The sequence below is a fragment of the Rhincodon typus genome, chromosome 25, assembly GCF_021869965.1.
Source record: "Rhincodon typus isolate 14 chromosome 25, sRhiTyp1.1, whole genome shotgun sequence".
In the NCBI taxonomy this organism is placed as follows: Eukaryota; Metazoa; Chordata; class Chondrichthyes; order Orectolobiformes; family Rhincodontidae; genus Rhincodon; species Rhincodon typus.
Genome location: NC_063356.1, coordinates 31,898,712 through 31,915,160, shown reverse-complemented (window position 1 = coordinate 31,915,160; position 16,449 = coordinate 31,898,712). Strand labels below are relative to the sequence as shown.

The 16,449-nt window shown below is 38.5% G+C and overlaps 1 protein-coding gene across 4 annotated transcripts in view; it reads left to right on the top strand.

Annotated features, from left to right (window-relative positions):
- The window catches only part of tbc1d22b (TBC1 domain family, member 22B), a 1,108,217-nt gene that overhangs the window by 1,014,213 nt on the left and 77,555 nt on the right, over positions 1-16,449 (top strand). For all 4 annotated transcript variants that reach the window (XM_048611941.1, XM_048611940.1, XM_048611939.1 and 1 more), the window contains one exon: positions 3,691-3,818. In XM_048611941.1, the coding sequence (XP_048467898.1) occupies positions 3,691-3,818 (128 nt within the window). The remainder of the gene's footprint in view (positions 1-3,690; positions 3,819-16,449) is intronic.

The window sequence follows — 16,449 nt, the reverse complement described above, 5'->3', positions numbered from 1 at the left end:
TTGGCCTGCTGTGTTATCCAGCTCTGCACCTTGTTATTTCTGAAGAAGGGTCTAGGCCCGAAACGTCAGCTTTCCTGCTCCTCTCATGCTGCTTGGCCTGCTGTGTTCAACCAGCTCTGCACCTTGTTATCTGCACCTTGAAATAGACATCAGTTTCGAGGTGGTCACCAGAGATGGAGACAGAGAGGTCCAGAAAAGAGAGGGAGGTATCGGAGATGGTCCAGGTGAATTTGAGTAAAAGGTGTTAGTAAAGTTGATGAACCGTTCAAGCTCCTCGTGGGAGCACAAGGCGGCGCCAATACAGTCGTCAATGTAGCAGAGGGGGTTAGTGCCAGTGTAACAGCGGGAGAGGGACTGTTTCACATATCCTACGAAGAGGCAGGCATAGCTTGGGCCCATGCGAGTGCCCATGGCCACACCCATAGTCTGTAGGAAGTGGGAGGAGTTAAAGGAGAAGTTGCGAAGGGTAAGGACAAGTTCTGTTAAGTGGATGAGGGTGTCAGATGAAGGGGGAATGGTTGGGCCTATGGGAGAGGAAGAAACAGAGGACTTTTAGACCATCTGCATGGGATACAAGTGCAGGGTGGCAGAGAATGTTGAGGTTGAAGGCTGTGGGGGCTGGGGAGAATGTTGAGGTTGGAGGCTGTGGCCTGCCTCCTTGACCTGACACTACCTGTCTGTCTTCTCTCCCACCTATCCGCTTCTCCCACCTCACTGACCAATCCCCACCACTCCCTACCTGCACTCAACTATCACCATCCCACCTACCTTCCCCAGCCCCACCCCTTCTCTCTATTTATTTCCCAGCTCCCTTCCCTCCCCATTTCTGAAGAAGGTTCCTGATCTGAAACTTCAACTTTCCTGCCCCTCTGATGCTGCCTGACCTGCTGTGCTGCTCCAGCTCTACACTGTGTTGCTATATAAGAATGTGTCTGAATTACTGTAACATATTTGAAATAAATTCCCCCTCTTTTTGGTAGAAGAATGTGCCTTATTTAAAACATAATGCTCAACACCCATGTTAAAAAATTGCAGATTAAAATCTGTTATACATACAGGTTATTTTTTAGCTAACATCAGTCGCAGATTAACATAACTTTCAATTGTAGTGTTTTGATTATTTGATTAGTAAATGTAAGTGCAGTTTATGCAATTTATATTTGCCATATTATTAACTTTAATGATTCCAGAAGAATACTGTAGCTTTATAGAACCCCCAGCATGAAAAAAGGATAATAACTTTGCTGACAAGTTACGCTGTGGTTGAGTGTCATTGTATTACAGACTCCAGACTCCAGCAGTGGCTATGTAAAAGTGTCTGGACACTGCAGTAGTCAATACAACAAATGTTACCCTGTTGCAGAGAATCATTCCATCACTAGCTTGAACTGATATAGGGTTGTTATTTATTAGCTTTGCTGTAGCTGTTTATTCCAAAGCCATTCACTGCTGCCTGAGATTTTTTTTTAAACCTCCCAAAGCAAAATACATTTTGTCTTGAAAACCAATGTTATCTAGTATAGAGTACAACTAGACTGTGTAAAGTAACTGGTTATACAATGTAAAGAAGAATATATTGCTTCTCGGGTTAAATAAATCTGTCAGGTTTAATTTTTCAATAAACAATTTGTTCCTTCAAGTTGATTATTGCCATCCCCCGCAGTTTGACAACCAGTCACACTGTATAGCATGTTCAGTATCACAAGGCTCCGATTTTGCTTTGTCTGTTTAGTGCCAACATTTTAAAATTAACATTCACTATGATGTCATTGTATATTTATTTGTGTTGTGTTCTATTCTGATATCCAAATTTCAATGCCACTTCTCTGGTAGCTTCTGATACCAACGTTGCAGTTTGAGGTTTTATTTTCAGTTGGAGGTTGTAGAATTGACACATGCTATTAACCGAATTTTAAGGAAATTAAGTTCCAGGTTGAAATTCCTGTGGAGTTAAGGGGTTAACAAATCACCTTCTTTCTTGGAGTTGGCATAATTTACAAATATCCATTAAACGAAGTGGATATTAATGCATTAATTAAATATAATTATGTGACTTTTACTGGAATTTATCATTGGACTAAATGTCAGCTGTGCTTACATGTGATTTGTTTTCAGTGGGGGAAGAAAAACTGCAAATTCAATTTTCATTTACACCCTTTAAGTCTGTTCATATATTTCAAATGAAGACTTTTTTTGAATTCCAGGAAGTAAATTTTTAAGGTGATTGCTAAAATCTGCAGTTACTGGGAGAAGGGTTTAAAAAAAAAAATCAGTGCTGCTGTCACTGTGTTAACAACAGTGGAAATATTATTTATCAATTGTTCCAAAAAGAATTGGTGGTTGCTGGATTGAATTATGAAGAAAAGCCTGTTCTGCTTATTAACCCTTTGGGAGGTGATAAAAAATTTGGTTTCGAGAGAAAGCAAGCAATGAAGTTGAATTGATTACATATGTCACGCATGTCTATCATACAACTTATGCCCAAAACTAATATAAGACCAGGGGAAAAAAAATGATTTTATTTTAAGCGCATATACCGGTGTTAAGAATAATACTGCTTTCACTATGTCTGGAACCTCCCTATTGTGATTGCTGGTTCAGCACTATGAAAAGCCTCATACACTTGACAAAATTGCAATTTACTGCTGTGAGTGGAGAGTAGATTCAATTTTATCTGAACCTTGAAGAGATGCCTGATTCAATTTGCAGTTGCCTCCACAGCTATCGAATGTGAACATTGTATTGTTTTCATCCAGTAACTGAAGTGGCAAATTGTCGAAATATTTCATTCCTTATAATTGCCAGTGGAGCAGGCTTTGAGCAGTATGACACATATTTTTAAAAATAAAGGTTCAAAAGCAGTGTTCTATTTATTATCTATCTCTCCATGAATGTTGGTTTCTGTTTCATAAAAAAAACTCACCAATATGCCAAGCTTTGATTCCATCCAAGAAATCTGTCAGATTTAATTTCATAAAATTGCAAACAACCAACCTCCTGAAATCGTGAGGGAACAGGATCTCTAGTGAACTCCATAAGGTAAATGTTTTACTGCAGTAGAAAACGTATGGTATGATATACTTTTACTGAGATTGTGTCACGTTGGGGACTACTTTTTAAACCAGTGATTTGGGTGCTAATTTAGATGCTTTAATGTGGTTCTCGCCCATTTCAGACAGGAACTGTTGACACCTAGTTGAAGCCAACTCAAATTTCCAGTTGAATCCGCCTCAAATGGAGAATCAACATAACTCTTCTCAAAAATATTTTTGACAAAAAGCACATAGAAATAAAGTGTTGTTATTGTCTCCTGGAGTGACACAGTTACAAAGTTCCTGTGCAAATTTCCCATTGAATATTGACAAGATATTCAGCATCAGGAAGCAGCACATCTGAGCAGAGTATGTACTCAAAATGTCCACATTTTAGCAGTGCTAGATTGAAGTCATTGTTGTAAATCTAAACAAACTTCATTCCCTAGCCGCAGATGTGAAAAACATTTGTAACACTCCTTGTGCCATATTTGATTGAAATTAGCCAATCTGGCCTTGGTGTGTGATTGAACCAGTTACCTGCTGCTCCATGACCCAGCTGCACTCTGCACTTACCAAATGGGTGATGAGAAATTTTTTTATGGTTGAAGGCGAACTTCATGTGCTAACTGCTGCAAACATTTCTTTCCCCCCACAGAACAAGTGCACGTTCACTTCAGAAAATATGAAGTAGAGTACCTGCAGTTTGCATTCCGGTGGATGAATAACTTGCTGATGAGGGAGCTGCCTCTCAGATGCACCATCCGACTCTGGGATACATACCAGGTGAATGTTGTAGAACTACATTAATACTTCTTGGTTAGTCTCTGCTTTAAGATGTCCCCTCTTTAATGTGAAGGCAAGATTTCTTTTAATATTAGTTGAAACTTACGCCAATTTAAATCAATGCATCCAACATTTCCAGCAAATCAACAGAATTTGTAGTCTGTGATTTGGGCTTGTGCATTACATGTTCCATTATGCACGAAAAAATATTTACAAATTGTAATCATATAAGTATTTAAGTTGAGTATGGGCAGAGATTGAGTAGCACGTTTTGTTCATGGACCTGTGATCTCATTAATCTTGACGCATTTAAGAGCATTGACTATTTACTATCTTAGCCTGTGAAGTGACAGTGCTTTAAATTTTATTAATTAACTTGAAAAACTCTTCTGTAACTCCTACACATGTATGCGACTGATTTTAGTAGATGAATCTTTAAGAAGATAAGGATGATATCTGCTTTCCACTCATGTAAATGTATAGTGCTGTCAGTTGATAAAACAATTTCATAACCTGGATATATATGACACCACTATTCATCAGTGCACTTTTTAATCTAAGCTTCCTTTGAAGATATTCTCAATACTCACTAACTTAATACTCATGTTGTTCTTCGTGTAGTGAATTAGTCCTCTGGGTCCTTGCTATATTTTGTACATCGAAAACAACAAATTACCTGTAGATAACAAGGTGTGGAGCTGGATCAACACAGCAGGCCAAGCAGCATCAGAGGAGTAGGAAAGCTGACGTTTCGGGCCTAGACCCTTCAAATTACCTGTAGTGTTGTTTATGGTAAATCCAAGAATGTACTGTTCTAAAGGCCAGCCATGTTATGACATATGAAACACAATGCATTATGCAGGTAGCTGTGTCCCCATAAGTTGTCAACTTGTGGTGATAACTAAAGTAGGAGCTTAAGTAGATGAATGGCCGTAGCGCAAAATGGGCCAGTAGTTAAAGAGCAGCCTGTTTTATACTAGTATTTGATTTTCTTTTCCATTTAGTCAATTACTACTTTTATATTGAAGTGCTCATAGATTTGTTAGCAAGTTTGTAGTTATTTGGATTTATGGGGCTTTGAAAGTGTGGATGTCAAATTGGCTAAGGGACAGAAAATAAGGAGAAATGAATTATTGTTCACACTGGAGGGAAGTATAAATTGGTGTTTCCCAGGAGCCAGTTATAGGGCCATTGCTCTCTTTTTCTAATTAGCCTTTGATATACAGGACATAATTTAAATATTTATTAGAATCAGTTCTCTAACATAGCCATAATCTTTAAGTACTATAAGATTTTGGTTAGCCCTTAACACAGTAGTCATGGGGCTGTGAATGTTGGTATAGAGAGAGAGAGAGAGGGGGAGGGCTGGAGGAGTTGGCATATATATGGAAAATAAATTTGTGCATGCATACAATATTAATGAGAGGCAGCAAATCTGTGGAAGTAGAAGGGAGCTAAACTAACATGGGTCTTTTGGACAAGCTAGGGATGACCTTGAAGACATGGAAGAAGAAGCCATTTCCATTTCTTTTATCCATTATTGTATCAGCATTCAACTTTTGCTGATCTGATATCGATTCTTTAATTTCTTCAGTTTAATTTATTTTCATCACTGTTCTACTTTACGCAAAATAGATTGATAAATTACTGAACAGAAGAGAGTGAAGCACTAAAACTGGCTGGGTTGTGCCATAGAGAGCCAGCATAGACCTGATTGGTCACACGTCCACTTTCTGTGTCATAAATGACTCTAAGATTGTAGGATTTTGAAGTGTTTCCATCCTTTTTGTACCTCTGTCCGTAAGTCCTATTGTAATTCTTAATATGGGAATTCATTCATTGAGATGCTAGCCAGCATTTGATGTGATAAGAATCATTTGATTGTGGGTTGCACATTACTTGTCAGTATTTTCTACCAGAAAGACAGTTCTTCAAAGAGCTTTTTCAGTTTTAAAAAAGACTCCCAAGTGCTGCTCATTCATTATCACTACATTATCTGTCATCGGTTTATGTAAGTAATAATGGATGTCAAGAGTCCTGGAATAAATTGTTGCTGATAACTTATTGTAATGCTTAAAAATCTAATTTGGAAAGGTTGGTGTGATTTGCATTAACTTTGCAGTTAATAACAATTTAAAATACCACAGAATCTTGTTTTTCATATAACTCCACGAAGAAATTTCTTGTATTTATTATTGTCTGTCAAAAAAATCTGTATTAAAGTGGGATGTTAATTAGCATGTACAATTTTTTTCACACAGTAACTAATTAGTGCTCCTTGTTGTTTTTATATTTGACCTGACAAATAATGGACTGCTTAATGCCAGCTTTTCTTTCACGTTTTCGAGGCTCAGCATCCCCCCGCACCCTCGTTTCAGTGCTGACAGGCCACAATCTTTATCTACTCCATCTGACATGTCAACCTTGTGTAGCCTATTGTCTCCTGGCCTTAGCGCCCAGTGGTGTATCTTTTATGTTACATTGGTATGATCTGTATTGTACCGATGTTTGTATCCACACGATTCGGTGCTTACCCGCAGCTTACTTTACATTGACTTGCCCTAATACTACTTGCCTACAACGTTTGCAAGCAAGAAACAGCGGTGAGGCCCATTTGTGAGAGCCATTCGGAGTACGGGAGAATATTGGAATGCAAATAGATGGGAAAAAGGAATCTGAAAGAGCAAATGAAGGTTACTAGAAAAATGCGTGGTCCAAAAAAACTCATGCATGACATCCTGAGGCATCAACTAGAAATAGTTAAAAGCTTAAGCATGAATGCCCTATTGAAAGCTAATTGAGAATATGGTCAGAACCAGAAACCAATTCTAACAGGTGCATTTATTAAGATCAGCTAAATCAGCTAGTTTGTGTATTACAGCTGTAAATTGCCTTAATCAACTAATCTTTGTGTGATTTTTCTTGCTTTGTGCATTGCCAATGCTGGTCTAGTGTAAACCAGAATTAATTTGCGTTATCAGGTATGTTTCGCATACCTGCTTATAAGCACAACAAAATTCAACAGTTTAAATTCTGCCGGAGATTTTACATGGGTCCTTTATGAAAGGTTGTCTTTGCCATCAATCTTACATTACTGAGGTGGAATAATACAATCCTGGAACAGCAATTTTTTTTTGTACTTTTGTTTTATTTTTAAATTTCGTTTTGTGATAGAGATTCTGCAATCAAAGATTGAGATACTGAAGCTAATTAATTATGTTTATGATGCAGCGTAATGTCATAGTGTTACTGAGAGCTGCCTTTCTTTGCATTCAGGCAAGTAGAATTGTCTCTTGCGAAAAGAAACCTGTGGAAAAGTTGTGCTTTAATTGCTTTTTTCATAATGAAGTGTCATGTTCTTGCAGTTCTTAGAAGCCCTGGCCTTTTCTGGGACAATCTCTTGGGCCTTTTGCTGCAGAAGTCAAACATGAAGCTGATTTAGTATTGCAGAGTGCTGTTAAAGGAATTACATAATTTCTTAAACACTGAAACAAATGGCACACTCATCATTAGAATTGACAATCTCACAAGTGATTGTCAATGAATTTTACAGCTTTGAATGGTAAAATACCAGTTGAATATAATTTTAAGTCCATTGAATTTGATGCAGTTGTCATACAGAAGTATAACCTATATATTTGTCCCTATATAGTTGGAACTATTTTATATCGAGTATTTTTTTTTTCCAATACTATGAAGTGTTTGTATGTTAATTTGATCTTAGTGTAAACATTGACTTTTGTTCCTTTCCTATTTATTATTTAACTTCCTCCATATCCCAAAGAATATCATAATCTTTGAAGGCAAGCATTATCAAATCTGAATTTCCTGGCAATATCCTGGCTTTTATCCTGAGAGTTGAGGTATTTTGTTGCTCAAATGTCTATTAGGTTTAACTAGTGGATATCAATTCACATTTCAGAACTACTGCATATTAGAAATAGTTATAATGGAGCATTAAACAAGTAGTAATTGTTACAAGATTAAAAAATATACACTTTAAGTTAAAGGTCACAGGCCCATTCTTGAAGATTGAATGGTTTGATTTGGTGTGAAGAGTTAACTGCTAAAATCATTTCTTTTTAAAATGCCCCCTTATCTCTTTTGTTTATAGCTCTTTGTCCTGTCAGGATCTGTAAAAGACATACATGTTAATGATCACATTTCATAATTTTGTCACTTTATGGATTTATTGCATGTGGAAGTAGGGCTTAGTCATGTCATAGTACAGAGTAAAGATTAGTTAATACTGCCATCAGGGTGAATCATTAAAAATAGTTTTAAATATTAATTTTGAATGCTTCAGTATAATGTGTTGAATTGCCTGTTATACTAATGTTTAATGCGTTATAATTGCTCCAAAAGACTGTTGTGCAAAATACAGGAAATGTATCCAATGTAATTTCAAATGATTTCCACAGTCAGAAGGCAATAATTCAATTTCCAGACTATCTGCTCAAAAGATATTCCCAATGTTCAGTAAAATGATTTACCTGTTTATGTTTCACAGAATGACTGCGTTGTTGACCATTCTGCAGTGCTGTTATAATTCCACTGAATTGGGTGTAGTCAGTTATGTTGTGGCAGTATGCACATGTTGCCTGAGTTGCAGGGAGCTATATCTTTTAACATTGCCTAATTCGCAGTTGGGGAGGTCTTGTGGTGCACTGCGCCTGCCTTTAAATCCAAAGCTCTGTCTTACTTCAGGAGTTGATGACCAAGGAAAGTGTGTTCATAATGCAACCAAATAGGTTAAATATAAACCTGCAAATCCTTTCAACACACTTCAATAGCAGGTGATAAGACCAGTAAGGTATCTGGTCAGCTTTGCAATGAAAAAAATATTGGAGCTTTCACTATCGTTATCCATAGTGCTAGACTACAGCCTCACGGAAAAGTTTCCATAGCAACTTGAACTGCCCAAATGATTTGTATTCAACCACCAATGCCTACTGAATTAACTGAGAGATTTGTAGAAATGTTCATAGAATCCCTACAGTGCGGACAGAGTCAACAGTGACCCTCCAAACAGCATCCCACCCTATTCCTGTACCTTACATTTACCATGGCTAAACCATCTAGCATGCACATCCCTGGACATTATGGGGCCATTTCCCGTGGCCAGTACATCTAATCTGCACGTCTTTGGGAGGAAACCGGAGCACCTGGAAGAAATCCATGCGGACACAGGGAGTCACCCAAGGCTGGAATTGAACCCGCGTCCCTGTCGCTATGAGGCAGCAGCTTTAACTACTGAGCCACCGTGCTGTCCATTCAGGATTCCTTGACCAGAAATCAAATCCGAGCCATGGCGACGAGAGTGCTAAAACCTAACTAATAGACCACCAGGGAGGGTATTTTTTTTTTTTACCTCAAAAGAATCTTTGAAAAAAAATTGTTGCAGTATAAACTCCTTGTTAAAATTCATTGTATTCAATGAAACTAAGATCCTCACAATTGTCTGCATTATAATTTAAGGTTTTACAAACCAACAGTTTACTTGGAACAAAAGGAAAATAATGCAGATGGTGGAAATCTGAAATTTCAAAATGGAAATGCTCAGCAAATCTAGTGAAACCTATAGAATGAGAAACAGTTAACATTGCAGGTCGATGACATATTATCAGGACTAGCAAAAGTTAAATATGTTCTGTTTTTAGGCAAAGACAGACAGGCATTGTGGTTATTCTCCTTACAAAGACAATGGGAGGACTCAATTTGCACATTAACTTCTGAGTTTATTCAAACAAACCCAGTCTTAGACTGGCTAAACAGAATTCTGTCTGCTTTGTTTAGGATCTGACCCGAATCTGTTTGATGTATAAAGTTGTCAGTCTCTATATCCCTGTGATTGTATGTATATATTGTTTGCATCTCATTCTTATATAATACATATGCTGGAAATCTTCCATGCTAGCTCTTTCTCTTATCTTGTCTACGGGGATCCGTTTATACTCTGCTCTGACAGCTAATACAGACCTTAGGATGTAGAAGGTTCCTGTCTTGTCATTTCTGCTAATGTGGACACTTCGGATGTTAAAAGTGCATGCATCACTGCACTATCTTACAGGGTGTCATCTTTCTCCTGTTGGGACCCCTCTTTACAAAATCATCTTTAATTTCCACAACACAGGAGAGGGGAAGGAAATTGTATAAGAAAAGGCATGTTGCATGTCAGATAAAGGAATCAGTTTGATTGGTTCAGACCATTTGTATGCTTCAATTTCTGTGCATCTGTCTGAATAAATACATCCAGGTCAGTATCCCAAAACTCTAAAACGTTACTACTTGTTCAAATAAGTCAAAGGTGTAGAGTGATATGTTTGCAATTATACCCCTTTAGTAAAGTTTCTAAATAGAAAGTACTTGTCTCTCAAAAGTAAGGAGAGGCCATTCATGCTGTTGTATGTCAAAGTGACCAATGCATATCCAGTTTTATCAAATAGAATCCTGGATCGTGATTAAGCAGTGCCTCCATTTTAAAATTCTTATCCATGTTTTCAAGTCTCTCGATGACTTTCTCCTCCTTATCCCTATAATGTGCTACAAATCTCAGATATCTGTTATTATATCCACTTGATTTTGTTCATTTCACCATTGGTGGCTTCATCTGCCAAAACCTTGAATACTGAAAGTCTCCCCAAACATTTCTGTCTCTTTATTTTTCCTTCCTCCTTTATGATACTCATTAAAATCTAGCTCTCTATCTGCTTCATCTCCCCTTGCAATTTTATGTCAAATTTTATTTAATTCCATTCTTTTGAAAGATATTGGGATATCATAGCCATGTTGAATGTGCTGTATCAATTGCAGATGTTGGTGATATTGCCCAAGGTCAATTTCACAGGACCTTTGTAGTAAAGGTTAAGATTACAGTAGGAAACTTGATCAGTCGTTTGGGTGAATTTGTTTTCAGTGACAGTCATGCCTGTTGTTCAGTTCTAGGTTTCACTTCATATTTGAAAGGACCGCCCCCGCCGAGTGTTCACAGATTTTTTTTTAAAGATTAGCCCATTTCCTGCCACATATCAAGATTCATAGAACACAGAAAAGGCCCTTTAGCCCATCGAGCCTGCACTGACAACTGCCACTAAAAGTGTGCTAATCCTAATTTCCTGCACTTGTCCCACACCCTTAAATGTTATGATATCTGAAGTACCCATCCAAAAATTTTCTTAAGTTTTCTAAGGTTTCCAGCTTGCATTCCAGATTCCCATCGTCCGCTGAGTGAAAAAGTTTTTTTTCCGCAAATTCCCCTCTGTATCTCCTGCCCCTTACCTAAAACTATGCCCTCTCATGCTTGACCCCTTAAGCAAGGGGAACAACTGCTCTCTCTTCATCTTGTCCATACCCTTCGTAATCCTTTTCACCTCAGTCATTCCCCCCTCAGTCTTCTCTGCTCTAAAGAAAACAATCCAAGCCTATCTGGTCTCCCTCAGTTTCTTCATCCCAAGCAAGATCCTGGTGAACTTTCTCTGTCCATCTAGTGCTATTGCATCCTTCCTAGAGTGAGGTGACCCAAGCTGCACACAGTACTCCAGTTGTGGCCTGACCAGCACTCTGTACAACTTCAGCATTATCTCCTTTCTTTTATACTCTATGCCATGACTGATGAAAGCATGTCCCATATGCCTTTTTATCTATGCTATTCACTTGCTCTGCCAACTTCGGGGATCTATGAATAATAACCCAAAGATTCCTCTGTTCTGCTAAGCAATCCAGTGTCTTGCCATTCATTAAATACTCCCCCAACCCGCCACTCCCTGTTTTTTTTCTTCGAAAGTACGTCATCTCTCACTTATCAGGGTTAAATACCATCTGCCATTGCTCAGCCATCTGACCACTCTATCTATATCTTCGTGTAACCCACAACCATCCTCTTCGTTATTAACCACTCTACCAATCTTGGTATATTCTACAAATTTGCTTCACGTTCCCCTACATCTTATGATTTATGTATATAACAAACAATAAGGGTCCCACTACTGATCCTTATGGTACACCCACTGGATACCGGCCTCCAGTCACTCGAACACCCTTCTACCACTATCCTTTGTGTCTTGTTACTAAGACAGTTTTTGATCCATCTTGCTAAGTTTCCCTCCATTTCATGTGCTTTAACCTTCTCAATCAGTCTCCCATGTGGGACCTTGTTAAGTTTTGCTAAAAATCTATATAAACATCATCAACTGAACTTCCCTCATCCACACCCCGATCATATTTTCAAAAAATTCTAACAAATTTGTTAGACGTGACCTCCGTCTGACAAAGAATGCTGACTATCCCTAAATAACCCATACCTTTTCAAGTGAGTATTAATTCACTCCTGTTTGAAGGATCTGTTCCCCCCACCAACATCAAAAGCATGCATAAGAAGCAGTTTGAATGTTGAGATTGAATTTAAATTCTCCAAAATCACTTAAGATACAATAAGCAGGACTTTCCCACCTGTACTTGCATAGTCTTACATGGCTCTCAGTTACTTATCTCATGCAATCTTCTAGTCTTTGTCTCATTGATTATGTAACCAGGTTTCTTGACATCTTTCCTATTCAGTTGCTTGGCAGGAGAAGCAAGAATGATTGACACTGCCTGGAACTTGCAATGTTGATGCTACTGGTGTCACATTTTAAAGCCCAGCTGCTAAGCACCATGTAAGATACTGTAGACCCGACTATTATCATTGAGGGCACGGTCCAGAAAGGAAAGCCTGCACTCACTTTGAAGACAGAGACCCGGAGGTGATGGAAAGGATGGTGTTCCTTTTATCCTGCTGACCATCACAGGAGGCCACACAATGAAACACAGATGGCATGTACCCATAAGCGGCCTGGGTCAGTGCTGTGTCCTTGATTAAAAGGAATGCCCAAAAGTGTGGGAAGAAAGTGAATGATCTTCCTGCATTCTGCAAGGGTAAATGCCTCCAGCATCCCTATGCTGCCTCACATTCTCAAGGCTACCACTCTCACAACTCTAGCACAACACACACCTCTCAATTATGACCTGCAACTCTCGCTATCACATACTTCATGTCAACTCAACAACAGTTCTCGTCCACCTCATCCTCCCAACTACTGATCCTTCCGGCCCTCTGCACTTCCTACTTGCTCACTGGGGATACTTGCCACCTCTCCTGCTCCTACATTATGACCAACTGATCTTCCATTCTCTTCTATCCCTTAGTCTCATTGCAGGAGAAATTAGCCCCATCCCCTGGACTCCTTCCCAACTGACCAACCTGTCATCCCTGATTGAATGCTTTTCGCCTGCAAGACTGACCATGGCCCAATCCCCAACTACAATGAGTCGGATCTTCACACTCTGGTAGGACCAATCACTGCCTGACAATGGCAAACCCCCAAACCAGAATTGGATGAACCACTTGACTGACTGTAGACCCTGTGACCCCACTAAAGACTGCTCTATCCTGATTTTCAGGCATGGTCATTTGCTTGAAATATATACATGTGTTTGCTGCATAAGCTGCTGTCACATGCAGTAGATGTGACATTTCACATAGCCCAGTGCCATACAATGCCGTGTCCACACCCTTTGCTGTTAAGTGCTCCCCACCGTGACACGCTGTCTGCGTCTCAATTTGCATTACAAAACCAATGCATGATACAGAGGCTAGCAGCTTCCAATTAGGAACAAAGTGCATGAGCATTAGAAGCAAGCAAGCAGCCGTAAAGTGGATTCTGTGCAACTGCATGTATATCTCAGCATACAAAGCAACTTGGCAGTAGCAATCAAGTCATAGGTGCTCCTGAGCTCCAAGGTGTTATAATCCATCTAAGATGGTGTCAAGAGTTCATCTGAGAGTAGGCATGATGATGTAGTGAGTCTGATGGTTTGTCACTGTCGTCTTGCACGAATGAAGAGTCGAGGAGGAAGGTGTCTGTGGAGCACACTGGGGACTTTGTGCTTAAGATGTTGTTCGGTGATGCAGTCAGTTACCTTCAGCCACTTGAAACCCTCTGTTCTGACTTGTATGTCAAGAATTTTTCACGTTCTAGTTTCTCAGAGCAGGAGAATTGGAAGTGGTATGTAAATAAGGTGAGTTGGACTAAGAATGAGATGCAAACCCGTGGCAATAATGTAATAATAGTGAAATTCTGAAAGCGGTATTTAAAATTTAAGGGGAAAATAGAGAAATGATAATTCCTAACAATAAGAGTCTGAACTTTTTTCATTCTCATATTTTCCCACATTTCTCACCGATGCCACACCAAATATATTATGTGCTAACAATCAAGCTCATCTTGTTTACTGAAATGGGATGTGTTTTATATATATATGTTATTTTCTAACTTAAACAAGATGTTACGTTAGCTCAGGAAGTAAAAGCTACTTATCCAATGTAAAGTGTTATGGACCAGACTAAACCCCCTCAAGCATTTTAAGAGGATAGCCTAGACCCCAACTTTTTCTTGTTTTTAATGGCAAGTGTTCTGGATGCAATTCGATTGGTCAAACCACGAGGCTTGAAGCAAAACATGTTTTATTTGTACTTTATCATTAAAATACAAGCAAAAGAAAGAAGAATTGGAATAACAACTCTATTGAAAAACTTATCAGAACAATAGGCTATTTAACTATTAAAACAACAACTGTTACAATATAGTAACATCCCATAAACACACCCTTAACAAAAGCAAATGGAATAAAATAGACTGTCTGACATGCAGTTCTCCAGTCCAGGAGGAAGAACGTCAAGAGAAAACTGTGTGTGTGTGTGCGCGAGAGAGAGAGAATGCAAGCGTTTTGCTGTAGTAGGAGAGATGTATAGCAGCTTCCAAGTCCCAGCAGCTTGACCCCACCCCTTCCTGCTGCTTCTATTGTTCTAACTTTAAAGAAAAACCCAAGGCCTCACAAGCTGTTTACTTTATTGCCCTCAATCAGGCTGCTCGTCATTTCTGTCTCAATCTCTCTTTATAAAAAAATCCAGGACAAAATATACTTCTTAAAGCCATAATATTGTCACAAAAACTACAAGATATGGGTGAGGGGGTGAGAGTGAAATTGTTTTTGCTAATCATACAAAAAGGGCTGACAATGAATTGGCAGACCCTATTACACCACAGCCAATTGACTAAAAAAAAATTGACTAGTCCCGATGCACTGTCACCCATTTCACATGACTCTTGGCTAATTTATACCAAATTTCTTAAAATGATTTGTTGCATTTGGATATGTTTCTAAAAGAGGGCTTAGCAGAAAAATAATTGGGATCTTCGCTATATAGTGTACAGTCAGCAGCTTGGTAAAATACTTTGGGATTATGTTAAAGATCCTGTATGAATATAATCTGTTGTAGTTACTAAGTTTAGTAGTGGAACGTGGAGATAAAAGCCTGAATGGTAATTATCCAGCCACAGGCAGCGACGTTCTAAATGCATAAATTAGGTCACTTTTAGATTGTTCTCATCTTCACTTGTTTTATATATTACTCAAACTATCAGCTGTATAGACCTATTCTGATGGCTTGTGCATACAACACATGTAATGAAGAAAATATCCCAAGGCATGTCAAATACTATCAAAAGCACCTAGAAAAAGAGGTCAGGGTGGTAGAAGGGCAGAAGAATTTAGAGATAGCCAACCTGGGAATTGTGATACATAATCTGAAGTACTGATTAATTTCCATATTGTTAGTATAGCAAAAAAACCTGCTCAGGATAGCCCTAACAACTACAAAATCCAGTTTCTCAATTTTGTATGTCCACAAAATTCTATTTTAATGGCTTTTTTGTTCACTGACATTTCATGTTGTTTTGACTGGTTAAGTATTTAAAATGTCTCAAAGGCTTCTTTGGACTTGAAACAAAATCCTTAAGATCTTGTAATATTGTAAGATTCCAGAATCAATTAGATAGAGTAATCACCACAACAACTTTTCTTACCCCTCTTTTTCATTTGTTCATCAAGACTATATTTCTTTTCCTTTCAATAAAATAAATGCAGTGAAAGTAATAAATTCTATTAAAAAGTAATGTATCTGGCATAAAAGGCTTCCACTACTGTATATATTGCATTGTCAGCTTTTATTGCCTTATACACTACCTCAACGGAATTTTATTCCTTAATTAACATTTTGTGCCAGTTAATTGAAATTGAGTGTTGAAACACTTCAAGTTCAAATAAAATCCATTATTCTTAGTTTGTGTTATAATATCAGGGATGGAATGATGTGCCATTATTGAACAGAAAGAGGAGCTATTAGTTCAAAGCATGCTAAAGCCAGAAAACTCAGTCAGAAGTCACATGACACCAGGTTATAGTCCAACAGGTTTATTTGGTATCACGAGCTTTCAGAGTGCTTCATCAGGCATTGACGCCTAACCTGACGAATGATCAGTACTCCAAAAGCTAGTGATTTCGAATAAACCTGTTGGACTATAACCTGGTGGCGTGTGACTTCTTCTGACTTTGTCCATCCCAGTTCAACACTGGCACCTCCACATCAAAAAACACATAACGCCTGCCATTTGTTAGATGCTTTTACTCCTTTCATTCCTGTGCGACTGCACCAGAAGAGATTACAGGCTATCTCCTTAACCAATCAGATTGAAATATAGTGAGAAACCAGAAAGTACAGATTGGAGTTGTGAATTCAATGTCAAATTGGTAC